The sequence below is a fragment of the Cololabis saira genome, chromosome 16 (genome assembly GCF_033807715.1).
Source record: "Cololabis saira isolate AMF1-May2022 chromosome 16, fColSai1.1, whole genome shotgun sequence".
In the NCBI taxonomy this organism is placed as follows: Eukaryota; Metazoa; Chordata; class Actinopteri; order Beloniformes; family Belonidae; genus Cololabis; species Cololabis saira.
The window spans coordinates 29,444,573-29,460,884 of NC_084602.1; the positions used below are offsets into that span (position 1 = coordinate 29,444,573).

The window sequence follows — 16,312 nt, forward strand, 5'->3', positions numbered from 1 at the left end:
TCTGTTATTATTTTTTATTTATTTTATTATTACAGTACTTGAATTTACTTTAAGACTATTTTAATTTAAGCAATTTTTTATTAAATTATTTTATTGATTTAATTTGCCTGAAGATGATTATTTTGTACTTTTGTCTGTTTGAATGGTTGTGTTAAATAATAAAATAAATCAGACGTTACTCAACAGTTACTCAGTACTTGAGTAGTTTTTTCACGAAGTACTTTTTTACTTTTACTCAAGTAATTATTTGGATGACTACTTTTTACTTCTACTTGAGTCATATTATTCTGAAGTAACAGTACTTTTACTTGAGTACAATGTCTGAGTACTCTACCCACCTCTGGTTATTTGTCCTCTAGAGGCTTTTGCTCATGGCCACATGCTCAGATTAAAGTTTAGTGTGAGTGTGTGTGTGTGTGGGTGTGTGTACAGAAGATCTAGCTACTGATCGCGTCGAACAATGACCACCGGAGAGTGAAGGAGGCCTCATGGTACACAGCGCAGGTTTGCTCTTCAGCTTATCTCTTTATTGAGCCGTGATAGGCCCTAATCTCGCCTGATCCTCTGTCACTACAAACATATGCCTGCGATAATGCCCTCATTTTCTGGTCACCTGAGCACTTTCATTGGAGTGCACCCTATGAGACAGCAGAAAGGAGGTCTCTAAAGCCTGAAAAAAGGTCTCTGGGAGCTCAGAAAATGGATGAAGGGTACTGAAGGGTGGCATCCAGAGAAGAAAGTCAAACACTCTTAATGCAGGGTTAAAAATTGAAGGATTATTTGGAAACATGGAGGGTGGCTATTCTTTCATTTGTAAAATGCAAAGCTCGGAGATCCTTGTGTGGCCCTGCTGCTTCTGTAAACACATGAATGAGAATAAGAATGAAAGGAGAATAGGATTATTGTGGCTCATGAATATAATAATGAAGAAAAAGAAGGACTGATTACACTTCACTATTTGCTTGAGTCCCCAACAACAACTCCTTTATATGCTGGTTTTACTCTGATGAATACACAACTCCTCTTAGCTGTTTTCTCTTTGATGTTTCATATATCCTCCGTCGTGCATTTTTATGAACGACACTCTCACTAATCTAACTTCATGTACTGTCAATCCGCCGCCTTTGAGATTTTTCTTCAACTTCAATTTATCTAGTAAAGACACATTTGGGATTGTTTTTCTTTTCTTTGAAGTGTGAAATCTCTGGCAGAGAGCCAGCCAGTAAAATGTCTGAAAAGCTAGAAAAGACTGAAGTCTGGACCATTGTGTCCGACATAGATAATTAGGACCTGACCCAATTAGAAGACGAGAGTCCCGCAGCCACGTTGGCTCTGAGCCTAACGATAGGAGAATCCATATGCTCCAAATAAATGGCACATGTTGGCACTCAAGGTTTACCCAATTATAATATCACTGAATATTGGCACAGCCAAAGCTCCCCGCGGGGCCCCCTGATGGAGATCTGTTGGGGGTCCTGAGGACCCTCTTGATTCAGCTCACAACTTTTCTTTTGGGTCTCTAAGAGGAATGGATTTAAGAGGTTTTCTGGCTGTGAGATCACACACACAGCGATGAACATGCAAGTCAGCATGTTCACATTTAGAAATCAGAGGAGTGATTTCACACAACAGTGATTCATTTTATTGACCTTTCACTTGCACTTGTGGGGAAAAGAAAACTATGTTCCCAGTCTAAGGGAAAATAGAAAACAGGCACCCTCATCCACATTTAAAACATAGTATTTGGGTTAAAATAATTATATTATGGCAATGAATGTGTGGGCTATAGGTTTGTGTGGTTGAGCCGCCATGTACCGTATTTTCTGGACTATAAGCCGCTACTTTTTTCATAGGTTTTGAACCATGCAGCTTATACAAAGGTGCGGCTATTCTGTGGATTTTCCTTCCACCGCTAGGGGGAGCGCTAACCGGAATTAGAATCAAAACTAAGACAAAATAAATGCAAAGAAGAATACGCTACTTCTTCTTTAGCAGATAGAAGTAGGTCGAAGCAGATTTCAAACAGATAGATAAATAAATACCGGTTATTTTCTCTTGGTTCTGTCCTGTTTTAATCAGCAAAGTTGCTGTCGTGTTAAAAGACACTTAGGAAAGGATCTATTTAGGTACAAACATGTACATCATTTACAGTTCAAAATCCTTCTGTACATGTAGTAAATATCTACAACAACATAAATATCTGCGGCCTGCATATCTTTTTTTTTTTTTTTTTTAAATAGAGCGGATGCAGCTTATATACAGGTGCAGCTTATAGTCCAGAAAATACGGTAATCGTAATCATGTGTACTCCACAAACCAAACCATGCATATTTTTTTTTACTGATTTTATAACATCAGCATCAGAGAACCATCAAACAGATTATTTATTTCGGAAGGTTTTTTTTGAAAATGGCGGATATAGTTGAACTTCAAACTTTAAAAATAATGTTTAAAGCAAAAAATAGATCGTTACCAGAACAGTTACAAAATTTGTTCAGATTGGAGGATGAGGACAACAGACTTAAACTTGATTTCAAACATACTTTTGCAAGGCTAAACATAAAACAAATGTATTTCTGTTACAGGTGTAAAATTATGACATGGACAAAGCAAGGAACTGAAAAGTTGCACAAGTTTGTATCAGCTTAAGAAAATGTTTAAAAAAGAAAAGATAAGTGCCTACAAAAAAGAAGAAGGAGAAAGAGAAAAGAATAGATAGAAGAGTGGTATTTTTGTTTGTTTTCTTGTTATAAATATGTGTATAGATAGATTGGTGTTCAGTAAGTCATTGTAATTGTATTAACAGAGAGGGGCAGGTATCATAAGTTTTCTTCTTCCTGCTCCTTTTCTTTCATGGTGATAATGTGACTTCATGGAATTTTGTACAACATTATTAAGAATATATACCATGAATGGAATAAATGAAAAGAAATGAAAGAAAAAAAACATATCCACCTAAAAAAGTGTCCTAATTCAAATCTAAGTATTCTAACTAAAAAGCAAATATAAAAAGTTAGCTAGTACTAATGAGTGCAAAGTAGAGAACTGAAAGGACTGTTGACAACAGTGTGTCAGATCTCCTGCTCTTGCATGAGTATGTGTAAACTAATGCCATCAATACCCTTCCTTGTCCTTAAGGTGACCAAATCAGTAGTGTGTAATGATTAAGCATCGACACGGTGGTGAAAGTCTCATATTGATGCAACAACATGTCACAGATGGAGTCACCAAGGAGCCAGAACATAGAAATCATGTTGTAAACTGTGTATCAGTAACCAGAGGTGGGTAGAGTAGCCAAAAATTGGACTCAAGTAAAGGTACTGTTACTTCAGAATAATATGACTCAAGTACAAGTAAAAAGTAGTCATCCAAATAATTACTTGAGTAAAAGTAAAAAAGTACTTGGTGAAAAAACTACTCAAGTACTGAGTAACTGTTGAGTAACGTCTGATTTATTTTTTTAACACAACCATTCAAACAGACAAAAGTACAAGATAATCATCATCTTCAGGCAAATTAAATCAATAAAATAATACAATAAATTAAAGCTGCAAGCAGCGATGAACGGGCCCTCGCACTCACGGCCACCGCCCCCCATAAGCATATCAGAAACGACACCAGCCACGACTTCCTATGTCAAACCATTCAAAAGTTATAGCAGAAAAAAGGGACAACCAATCAGAAGAAGGGGTGGGGCTAATTCAGGCCAATGAAGGTCAAGGACTCCATACAGAATCTGATGACACCACCCACGACTCTTTATGTCAAACCATTCAAAAGTTATGGCAGAGAAAAGTTTTCTAGGGGGCGCTGTTGAGCCGTTTGGCCACGCCCATTAATGTAAACCATGAAATATCCAATTTATCACCAAGTCTGGCTTGCATGCAAAATTTGGTGACTTTTTGAGCACTATCAAATATGGACCAATCAGATGAAGGGGACGAGCGCTTTTTCGCGTCTAGCGTCATCACCCTACTTGCCACCGATTGGTCGGGGGGCGGGGCCGTCATCACCCTACTCGCCACTGATTGGTAGGGGGGCGGGGCCGTCATCACCCTACTCGCCACTGATTGGTCGGGGGGCGGGGCCGGCAGACGTTTGAATCAGGAAGCGGGAGTCAGCGCGAGAGCGACTGGCGGCTCGCGGCGATTTTATCATTAAAAAAAGGACAACCAATCAGAAGAAGGGGCGGGGCTAATTAAGGCCAACGAAGCTTGAGGACTCATTACAGAGTCCCATGACATCACCCACAACTTCCTATGTCAAACCATTCAAAAGTTATGGCAGATAAAAGTATTCTAGGGGGCGCTGTTGAGCCGTTAGGCCACGCCCATTAATGCAAACCATGAAATATCAAATTTATCGCCAAGTCTGGCTTGCATGCAAAAAATGGTGACTTTTGGAGAACTATCAAATATGGACCAATCAGATGAAGCGCGCGCTTTTTCACGTCTAGCGTCGCCACGGTAACACTTTTGAAAGAGAAAAGTAATGCGTGTAGTCGCAAGATGGAGACGCACATTTTGAGGTATAACACACCTGGGTGCACGTTACGGTTCGGGCCGTATTAATTGCCGAAGGAATGGCATAAATTGCGCCAAAATTACACAATTAATTCAAAATAGCTGACTTCCTGTTCGGTTTCGGCCATGGCTCCAAGAGACTTTTCTTTAAGTTGCGACATGATCCAGGTGTGTACCGATTTTCGTGCATGTACGTCAAACCGTATTGTGGGGCTTGAGGCACAAAGTTTTCCGGGGGGCGCTGTTGAGCCGTTTTGCCACGCCCATTAATACAAACCATGAAATATCAAATTTATCGCCAGGCCTGCCTTGCATGCAAAATTTGGTGACTTTTGGGGAACTATCAAATATGGATCAATCAGATGAAGGGGGGGCGCCCCTTATGGCATCTAGCGTCGCCACGGTAACACTTTTGAAAGAGAAAAGTAATGCGCGTAGTCGCAGGATAGAGACGCACATTTTGATGTATAACACACCTGGGTGCACGTTACGGTTCGGGCCGTATTAATTCTCAAAGGAATGGCTCATATTGCTCCAAAATTACGCGATTCATTCAGAATGTTCAAAATGGCCGACTTCTTGTTCGGTTTCGGCCATGGCGCCAAGAGACTTTTCTTTAAGTAGCAACATGATAAAGATGTGTACCGATTTTCGTGCATGTACGTCAAACCGTATTGTGGGGCTTGAGGCGCAAAGTTTTTTCTGTCTGAACCAATCAGATCAAGGGGGGGTGCGCTTTTTGGCATCTAGCGTCGCCACGGTAACGCTTTTGAAAGAGAAAAGTAATGCGTGGTGTCAGAGGATGGAGACGCACATTTTGATGTATAACACACCTGGGTGCACGTTAAGGTTCGGGCCGTATTAACTGCCGAAGGAATGGCATAAATTGCGCCAAAATGACACAACTAATTCAAAATGGCCGACATCCTGTTCGGTTTCGGGCATGACGCCAAGAGACTTTTCTTTAAGTTGTGCCATGATACAGGTGTGTACCAATTTTCGTGCATGTACGTCAAACCGTATTGTGGGGCTTGAGGCACAAAGTTTTCCGGGGGGCGCTGTTGAGCCATTTTGCCACGCCCATTAATGCAAACCATGAAATATCAAATTTTTCGCCAGGCCTGACTTGCATGCAAAATTTGGTGACTTTTTGGGCATGTTTAGGGGGGCAAAAAGGCCTTCCTTTTGTCAGAAAAATAATAATAATAAAAAAAAAAAAAATTAAAGCTGCAAGCAGCGATGAACGGGCCCTCGCACTCACGGCCACCGCGCCCCATAAGCATATCAGAAATGACAGCACCCACGACTTCCTATGTCAAAACATTCAAAAGTTATAGCAGAAAAAAGGGACAACCAATCAGAAGAAGGGGCGGGGCTAGTTCAGGCCAATGAAGGTCAAGGACTCCATACAGAATCTTATGACACCACCCACGACTCTCTATGTCAAACCATTCCAAAGTTATAGCAGAAAATCGGGACAACCAATCAGAAGAAGGGGTGGGGCTAATTAAGGCCAACGAAGCTTAAGAACTCATTACAGAGTCCCATGACACCACCCATGACTTCCTATGTCAAACCATTCAAAATTTATAGCAGAAAAAAGGGACAACCAATCAGAAGAAGGGGCGGGGCTAATTCTGGCCAATGAAGGTCAAGGACTCCATAAAGAATCTGATGACACCACCCACGTCTCTCTATATCAAACCATTCCAAAGTTATAGCAGAAAATCGGGACAACCAATCAGAAGAAGGGGCGGGGCTAATTAAGGCCAACGAAGCTTAAGGACTCATTACAGAGTCCCATGACACCACCCAAAACTCTCTATGTCAAACCATTCAAAAGTTATGGCAGAGAAAAGTATTCTAGGGGGCGCTGTTGAACCGTTAGCCACGGTCATTAATGCAAACCATGAAATATCAAATTTATCGCCAGGCCTGGCTTGCATGCAAAATTTGGTGACTTTTGGAGAACTATCAAATATGGACCAATCACATGAAGGGGGGGCGCGCCTTTTGGCGTCTAGCGTCGCCATAGTAATGCTTTTGAAAGAGAAAAGTAATGCGTGGTGTCGCAGGATGTAGACGCACATTTTGATGTATAACACACCTGGGTGCACGTTACGGTTCGGGCTGAATTAACTGCCGAAGGAATGGCATAAATTTTGCCAAAATGACACAATTTATTCAAAATGGCCGACATCCTGTTCGGTTTCGGCTTTTCTTTAAGTTGTGCCATGATACAGGTGTGTAGCGATTTTCGTGCATGTACGTCAAACCGTATTGTGGGGCTTGAGGCACAAAGTTTTCCGGGGGGCGCTGTTGAGCCATTTTGCCACGCCCATTAATGCAAACCATGAAATATCAAATTTATCGCCAGGCCTGGCTTGCATGCCAAATTTGGTGCCTTTTGGGGAACTATCAAATATGGACAAATCAGATGAAGGGGGGGTGCGCTTGTTGGCGTCTAGCGTCGCCACGGTAACACTTTTGAAAGAGAAAAGTAATGCGTGTAGTCGCAGGATGGAGACGCACATTTTGATGTATAACACATCTGGGTTCACGATACGGTTCGGGCTGAATTAACTCTCGAAGGAATGGCATATATTGCTCCAAAATTACGCAATTAATCCAGAATGTTCAAAATGGCCGACTTTCTGTTCGGTTTCGGCCATGGCGCCAAGAGACTTTTCTTTTAGTTGCGACATGATACAGGTGTGTACCGATTTTCGTGCATGTACGTCAAACCTTATTACGGGGCTTGAGGCACAAAGTTTTTTCTGTTGAACCAATCAGATGAAGGGTGGGCGCGCTTTTTGGCGTCTAGCGCCGCCACGGTAACGCTTTTGAAAGAGAAAAGTAATGCGTGTTGTCGCAGGATGGAGACGCACATTTTGATGTATAACACACTTGGGGGCACGTTACGGTTCGGGCTGAATTAACTTTCGAAGGAATGGCATAAATTTCGCCAAAATGACACGACTAATTCAAAATGGCAGACTTCCTGTTCGGTTTCGGGCATGACGCCAAGAGACTTTTCTTTCAGTTGCGCCATGATACAGGTGTGTACCGATTTTCGTGCATGTACGTCAAACCGTATCGTGGGGCTTGAGGCACAAAGTTTTCAAGGGGGCGCTGTTGAGCCATTTTGCCACGCCCATTAATGCAAACCATTAAATATCAAATTTTTCGCCAGGCCTGACTTGGGTGCAAAATTTTGTGACTTTTTGGGCATGTTAAGGGGGGCAAAAAGGCCATCACTTTGTCAGAAGAAAAAAAAAAAAAATAATTAAAGCTGCAAGCAGCAATGAACGGGCCCTCGCACTCACGGCCACCGCCCCCATAAGCATATCAGAAATGACACCACCCACGACTTCCTATGTCAAACCATTCAAAAGATATAGCAGAAAAAAGGGACAACTAATCAGAAGAAGGGGCGGGGCTAATTCAGGCCAATGAAGGTCAAGGACTCCATACAGAATCTGATGACACCACCCACGACTCTCTATGTCAAACCATTCAAAAGTTATAGCAGAAAATCTGGACGACCAATCAGAAGAAGGGGCGGGGCTAATTTTCAGCAATTATGGTCAAGGACTTAATACTGAGTCCCATGACACCACCCACGACTCTATATGTCAAACCTTTCAAAAGTTATGGCAGAGAAAAGTATTCTAGGGGGCGCTGTTGAGCCGTTAGGCCACGCCCATTAATGCAAACCATGAAATATCAAATTTATCACCAGGCCTGGCTTGCATGCAAAATTTGGTGACTTTTGGAGAACTATCAAATATGGACCAATCAGATGAAGGGGACGAGCGCTTTTTCGCGTCTAGCGTCGCCACGGTAACACTTTTGAAAGAGAAAAGTAATGTGAGTCGTCGCAGGACAGAGACGCACATTTTGATGTAAAAAAACACAAAAATTGCTGACAAAATTTTCAGCATTCAGCCAGTCTTGAACTCCCGACCTCTGGCACCAAAGACCGATATGCTCTGGCTGAGCTACGTCTCAGCCATTCTTTTCTCTTTGACTTACTGGCTTAGGAGAGACCAACATAGCAATAAAATGTCTGGAACTTTTTTTCCTAATTTTTTAAATATTTGTAAGGTATAAATATTAGTAAAACACTACTATTTTATGTATTACTCTTTCTGTAACCATTCTACGTGGTTCTAACCGGGCTGAGCAAGGGGCTATTTCTGACGTCACCACATTACAACAGCTGATCGGTCGGGGGGCGGGGCCGTCATCACCCTACTCGCCACTGATTGGTCGGGGGGCGGGGCCGTCATCACCCTACTCGCCAGTGATTGGTCGGGGGGCGGGGCCGGCAGAAGTTTGAATCAGGAAGCGGGAGTCAAACCATTAAAAAGTTATAGCAGAAAAAAGGGACAACCAATCAGAAGAAGGGGCGGGGCTAATTAAGGCCAACGAAGCTTAAGGACTCATTACAGAGTCCCATGACACCACCCACAACTTCCTATGTCAAACCATTCAAAAGTTATGGCAGATAAAAGTATTCTAGGGGGCGCTGTTGAGCCGTTAGGCCACGCCCATTAATGCAAACCATGAAATATAAAATTTATCGCCAAGTCTGGCTTGCATGCAAAATTTGGTGACTTTTGGAGAACTATCAAATATGGACCAATCACATGAAGGGGGGGCGCGCCTTTTGGCGTCTAGCGTCGCCACGGTAACACTTTTGAAAGAGAAAAGTAATGCGTGGTGTCGCAGGATGGAGACACACATTTTGATGTATAACACACCTGGGTGCACGTTACGGTTCGGGCTGAATTAACTGCCGAAGGAATGGCATAAATTTCGCCAAAATGACACAATTTATTCAAAATGGCCGACATACTGTTCGGTTTCGGCCATGGCTCCAAGAGACTTTTCTTTAAGTTGTGCCATGATACAGGTGTGTAGCGATTTTCGTGCATGTACGTCAAACCGTATTGTGGGGCTTGAGGCACAAAGTTTTCCGGGGGGCGCTGTTGAGCCGTTAGGCCACGCCCATTAATGCAAACCATTAAATATCAAATTTATCGCCAGGCCTGGCTTGCATGCCAAATTTGGTGCCTTTTGGGGAACTATCAAATATGGACCAATCAGATGAAGGGGGGGCGCGCCTTTTGGCGTCTAGCGTCGCCACGGTAACACTTTTGAAAGAGAAAAGTAATGCGTGTAGTCGCAGGATGGAGACGCACATTTTGATGTATAACACATCTGGGTTCACGATACGGTTCGGGCTGAATTGATTCTCGAAGGAATGGCATATATTTCTCCAGAATTACGCGATTAATTCAGAATGTTCAAAATGGCCGACTTCCTGTTAGGTTTCGGCCATGGCACCAAGAGACTTTTCTTTTAGTTGCGACATGATACAGGTGTGTACCGATTTTCGTTCATGTACGTCAAACCGTATTATGGGGCTTGAGGCACAAAGTTTTTTCTCTCGAACCAATCAGATGAAGGGTGGGCGCGCTTTTTGGCGTCTAGCGCCGCCACGGTAACGCTTTTGAAAGAGAAAAGTAATGCGTGTTGTCGCAGGATGGAGATGCACATTTTGATGTATAACACACTTGGGGGCACGTTACGGTTCGGGCTGAATTAACTTTCGAAGGAATGGCATAAATTTCGCCAAAATGACACGACTAATTCAAAATGGCCGACTTCCTGTTCGGTTTTGGGCATGACGCCAAGAGACTTTTCTTTAAGTTGTCCCATGATACAGGTGTGTACCGATTTTCGTGGATGTACGTCAAACCGTATCGTGGGGCTTGAGGCACAAAGTTTTCAAGGGGGCGCTGTTGAGCCATTTTGCCACGCCCATTAATGCAAACCATTAAATATCAAATTTTTCGCCAGGCCTGACTTGGGTGCAAAATTTGGTGACTTTTTGGGCATGTTAAGGGGGGCAAAAAGGCCATCACTTTGTCAGAAGAAAAATAATAATAATATTAATAATAAAAATTCCTGCAAATACAATAGGGCCTTCGCACTGCAAGTGCTCGGGCCCTAATAATAATAAAAATTCCTGCAAATACAATAGGGCCTTCGCACTGCAAGTGCTCGGGCCCTAATAATAATAATAATAAAAATTCCTGCAAATACAATAGGGCCTTCGCACTGAAGGTGCTCGGGCCCTAATAATAATAATAAAAATTCCTGCAAATACAATAGGGCCTTCGCACTGAAGGTGCTCGGGCCCTAATAATACAAAGAATTCCTGCAAATACAATAGGGCCTTCGCACTGCAAGTGCTCGGGCCCTAATAAAAAAATAATAAAAAATAAAAAATTGCTTAAATTAAAATAAGCTTAAAGTAAATTCAAGTACTTTAATAAATAATAAAATAAATAAAATAACAGAATACAAAAATAAATTAAGCACAAGTAGCACAAAATTTCAAGCCTTTGTACTTTTCTTTTTTAACCAGGCAGAACTAGAACAAGCCCATGAACTCATAGAAACTCTGTGTGCGTTTGAGTCCGTGTAAATTTGACAAAACATGCAAAAACAAACATTTTTCCCAAAGAATCACTCAGTGATGTCATGAGATTGACGTGTACGCGGAGGGGATAAAAGAAAAGTAACGAGCTCAACGTAGCCTAATGTAGCGGAATAAGAGTACAATTTCTTCTTCACAAATCTACTCAAGTAAAAGTAAAAAGTATAGTGATTCAAAACTACTCCTAAAAGTACAAAATTTCCCAAAATTCACTCAAGTAAATGTAACGGAGTAAATGTAACTCGTTACTACCCACCTCTGTCAGTAACAGACAAAAAAAAGAAGCATATGGAAACTATAGTCATGGATTAGACTTCATGAGGTTACATTACATGTTCTGTCATGACATCATGTTGGCAGAACATATACTTTTCAAAGACTTAGCTTGTATGAAATGAAAAGCAAGGCTGGCTCTTATTGTAGCAGCCGTGTTTGATGTATGGAAACTGTTCAAATGTTGGTCAAGTGCAGGTTAACCTGTCAACATCTCAGTTCACCTTGTTATTTTTTACAGGAAACACGTGGACAAGCCTCAAATACAAATCTTTAAACTATGAAGATCTTGGTGGATTATCAAATAAATGACCACAGCGAAGAGGAAATAAAGCCACGCTGAAGATTAGGAAAGGAGTCATAACTGAGTGGAGCCAGGTTGTTTCTGTTTTTTATTCAGAATAATTTGTCTTTCACTCGGACAAAAAGCAACAGAGTCATGAAGCAGCAGAGTCAAAGTTTCAAAACAAGATAGTAAACGAAACAAAGGCGGTTACCAGACTGATGGGGTAGAAGCTGCTGTAATAATCAGCATTCACAGCTTAGTGCATCTTCGTCAATCCTAGACGTAAAAGCAAACTGTGGTGCCAAACTGCTGTAGTCATAAACCGATGGTACAGCTCCTAACGGCGAAAATGCACACATTTTCATTAACTTCAGGTGATTAGAAACATGGCACTTTTCCAACTTTTGTCAATGTCAGACCTTTCCAGTTATTGCACAGCAGAAATGACTTTTAGGAGGATGATCATGAATCATCAGCTGATAATCACGAGCAGATCCCAGACTGGTCACAAGCAACTTAACATTGTTAAAGAGCAGACAACATAACTATGTTCAAGTTGTTGTTTTATTGATTAAATATAATTTTAGATTATTACTTATTATTACTTAACTGAATTCATGTGGGATCAGCTGCTTCCAGATGATAAACTGGAAGATTATTTCTAGCATATCTCTTAAAATCTCTGTCTCTTTCTCAGTTATCCACTACCAAAGAGACAGGATCTGATCGTATCTTCTTTCTCAATGCTTTGTTCCCATTTGGACTGCTGATGTGTTTACCAGTGTAGCCCTACTGCACATTTGATCAGAATGATGTTTCCTATTTAAATAGGTTAACATGAAATTGTATGATGAAACTGAGTTCCCCGACAATCACGTTTATGCCCAAAGATGTCCACAGTGGTAGCAGTAAATCCACGTGGGTTGGGTGAATATAAACCAGAAGTGTCCTGTGTTCCCTAACCTCTAAAGAAAACTTGGCGTGCAGAAGCTGTATTCATGCCCAAATATCTAACACACAAATCCACGGATTGCTTTTGCAGATATCTTTTTTTTGCTGCTCAGAAAACGACCCCTTATGTGTGTCTCTTTGACATTCTAGTACTTTTGTGCAGCCTCTCTGAAGATTTTACTTGGCACACAGGACGCAGGAAATTCCCGAGCTCAGCGGTGAAATCCAGACCCTGAACATCTAAATCAAGGGTCGGCAACCCGCGGCTCTAGAGCCGCATGTGGCTCTTTAGCGCCGCCCTAGTGGCTCCCTGGAGATTTTTCAAAAATGTTTCACCTTTTTTTTTTCGTCTATTTTCTTTTTTTTACCTATTTTTCTTCTTTTCTTTTTTCTTCTCTTTTTCTTTTTTTCCTTTTTTTCTCTTTTTTTCTTTTCCTTTTTTTCTTTTTCTTTTTTTTTTTTTTTATCTTCTTTTTCCCTTTTTTTCTCTTTTTTTCTTCCTTTTTCCTTTCCTTTTTAATCTTACATTTCAACTTTTTTCTCAACATTTCGACTTTTTTCTCAACATTTCAACTTTTTTCTCAACATTTCGACTTTTTTCTCAACATTTCGACTTTTTTCTCAAGAAGGTACTTCAATATTAATCTTGACATTTCAACATTTTCTCAAAATTTTGACTTTTTTCTAGACATTTCGACTTTTTTCTCTAAGTGCATAATGAAAAAAAAATCTTCCCCCAGTCATAACTAATATAGATACATGCAGCATGTGTTGTCTTCATTCTAAGGCTTATACAAGACTTTTCATTTTTTGCGGCTCCAGACATATTTGTTTTTTGTGTTTTTGGTCAATTACAGCTCTTTCAACATTTTGGGTTGCCGACCCCTGATCTAAATGATCCAGAGAAGCTTGCGTCCTAGAAATGAAATCAACAGATATGTTGAGAATAAAACCTGGAGGGGATTCAGATACAAGTTACAAATCTCCCCAGTAGGATGCTGCATGACACTCTCTCTGAAGTGCTCCCCGTGTGAAGGAAAAGTATTGTAAAAATAAGAAAGTGTTAGAAGCTTTATGGTCGCATAAGGGCAGGACAATGCCCCGGCCACGACTTTAGTATCTTTTTAACTACCTCCTCCTCGACCGAGGGACCCCCTTCCGGTGACAGTGATGTGAATTTCACAGGCTGTTTGAGGAGCCCAGTCAAATATGTCTAACCCCTTTTGTCTTAAGCTCCTTGTTGAATTGTACCTAGTCTCCCATTAACGGTGCTCTTTACATGTATCAGCACCTCATATGGTGCCTCATGCCTTTCTCCACAGCGTCTCATGGATACCATATGTAAATAAGACCTTAAGGGTGTCATCTATCTGGTGTCGTGGAAGAAGGTAATAAAAGCAGTGGGACGTTGATCTCAGGCATCAACACTATCACTTTCACTTCATTTTAATGTCACGAAAAATGACAAAAAGGAAAAAGTTTCACCAAAACACATAGTGAAAGTTTCAAACATGGTTAACTCCTACATTTACAGCTCAACGTGCGCAACGTGTGAGCACACCTCTGTTGTGGTTAATGTGTTGTGGATTCATCAAGATCGGGTGAGTTAAAGTGGGTGTGGGAAGGTGAAGTGAGGGGCTTCAAGAAGGGTGATGAGAGGGGGTTGAAAGTGTGTCCTCTCTGCAATTGGCTGTGGCCCTAAGTGTCTCATTATGCAGCTTATTGTTCCCTTTGTTGTGTTGGCAATATAAATACACCCCAGTGGGCCCGTGGGGTGACAGTGTAGACTCTCACTCCGCTGCACATCATCATCAGACAGAAAGGACAGACTGTGTGTGGTTCCGTCTGTAGCATTTGAACTCAAAAAGTTGTATTTTTCTTTTTAATTCCTTGCCAAATTTTTCATCTCTAATGGATTCTGACGCCGGTTCCACGTGCAGCCGCTCCTCATCCCCAGACTTGGTGGTGGACGACTCTGCTGAGAGGTTTTTCTCCAACAAGATGTTCCATAAATACTGCCAGGGGGACAGAGCGGACGGGAAGGCGGGACAAGGCAGACCGGAGCTCTGCGGCGAGGCCGACAAGACCAAAAACAGGTCCGAGCCCTCCAAGGACGAGGTGCAGGACTTGAGGCTGAAAGTTAACAGCCGGGAGAGGAAAAGGATGCATGATCTGAACCAGGCGATGGACGGCCTGAGGGAGGTGATGCCATATGCTCACGGACCTTCTGTCCGCAAGCTGTCAAAAATCTCCACCTTGCTTTTAGCTCGCAACTACATCCTCATGCTGTCCAGCTCCCTGGAGGAAATGAAGAAACTAGTTGGGGAGGTGTATGGCGGCGGTGCTGCACAGAGCCGCTCTGCTCCTCATCCCACCATTGCCCCTGCAGCCCCGTCTGCCCACCTCCCTCTGCACCCTCTGTCCCAGTCCCTCCACTCTCTGGTCAGCGGCGTTCCCACTGCTCTTCAGCATCACTCGTCTGCGCCCTCATCAGCTCCAGCGCCGCACTCTCCTCCGTCCGCCAGCTTCCTGGGCTTTCATGCCCCGGTCTCAGGCCTCCTGAAGGACCCACTTCACCTGAGCGGCTCCTACAGGCATTTCCCTGGAATGCCCTGTCCATGCGCACTGTGCCAGCCTCTCCCCACCACCACAGCCACCTTACACAGCCTCTCCATGAGCAAGTAAGCTGGACTCTGAGAAACTGACTGGTTTGACTAGTGTGTAGTCAACCAAAACTGTACATAAATGATGGGACTGCTGGCTGGTGCCAGAACTTGTAAATATTGCACATAAAAACTGCTGCTATTTGTTATAAATATCTCTTCTGCTTTGTTTATATGACAATATTCTAAATGATCTGGAGATTTATCAGTGGCAGAGTGTGTAATATATCTGATATCTGGAAATGAAGCATTGTGACAAACGGGAACAGATGTATGCTATTGTTCAGGACTTCTATTTTTCTAAAATTAAAATTCTGTTTAAAAAAAAACTGATGTATTCTTTCATTTTTCATCCTCTCAGTGAGGATTGTATACACATGTTCACAAAGGTAAAGCAATACAAGAACAAAACAGTGGCATTTCAATTTGGAGTTATAAAAAATTTTAAAAAATGCCATTCATTGCTAACCAGTTACGGACAGACTAACCTCAAAAGAGCTGGAGACGGACAGGAGGGTGAGACAAAACACCAGCACAGAAGCTGAATGTGGCGTTTTGGAGCCAGGGGACCATCCATCTTCACCTCAACAGGGTGTAGGAGATGAAAGGACGACACAGGCGCCAGGAAGGCGCGTCACTTTTGTCTGACGCAGGCGAGGGACACAGCCGTGTCCTCAGCTCCAGGCCAGTCATTTGTCACTGTCTCATACAATCATGGACATGGGTTTACAAAGGGAAAATTTTGACCAGAGGGCAAAATATGGTCATTGTAAAAAAAAAAGAAGGGAGAAAAATTATTTAATCCACATGATATTTCTACCTAAAAATCAAACCAAACTTGCAATCAATGATGCAAGTCAAGATTTTAATTGATTTATAAAAGTAATCACTCAAATAAACCATGCAAAATAACTATATTCACACAATGCACGCTGATTTGCCATGAACATGATTTAGTCAAACAAGTCAGCGATGGCTGGCCTTCACTTAGCAACAAATCAAGCGTGTAAAATACATGCTTATCCTCCCACGGCTGACAGATGAGCTGGAGATCAGGGGAGAAATGAAGAGATGTAACTCATTCTCACCCACTTCCCCACTCGCC

General features: G+C 42.1%; 1 protein-coding gene across 1 annotated transcript; it reads left to right on the forward strand.

Moving 5' to 3' along the window:
* Positions 1 to 14,455: 14,455 nt before the first annotated feature.
* Positions 14,456 to 15,339, forward strand: olig4 (oligodendrocyte transcription factor 4). The gene has a single exon (XM_061743947.1). It carries the CDS (start codon positions 14,456 to 14,458, stop codon positions 15,227 to 15,229), a length of 774 nt encoding a protein of 257 aa, XP_061599931.1. The 3' UTR covers positions 15,230 to 15,339.
* The last annotated feature ends 973 nt before the right edge of the window (positions 15,340 to 16,312 follow it).

What these genes read in the sequence shown, in the direction of transcription:
- olig4 (XM_061743947.1), top strand. Translation starts at nt 14,456, where the DNA reads ATGGATTCTGACGCCGGTTCCACGTGCAGCCGCTCCTCATCCCCAGAC.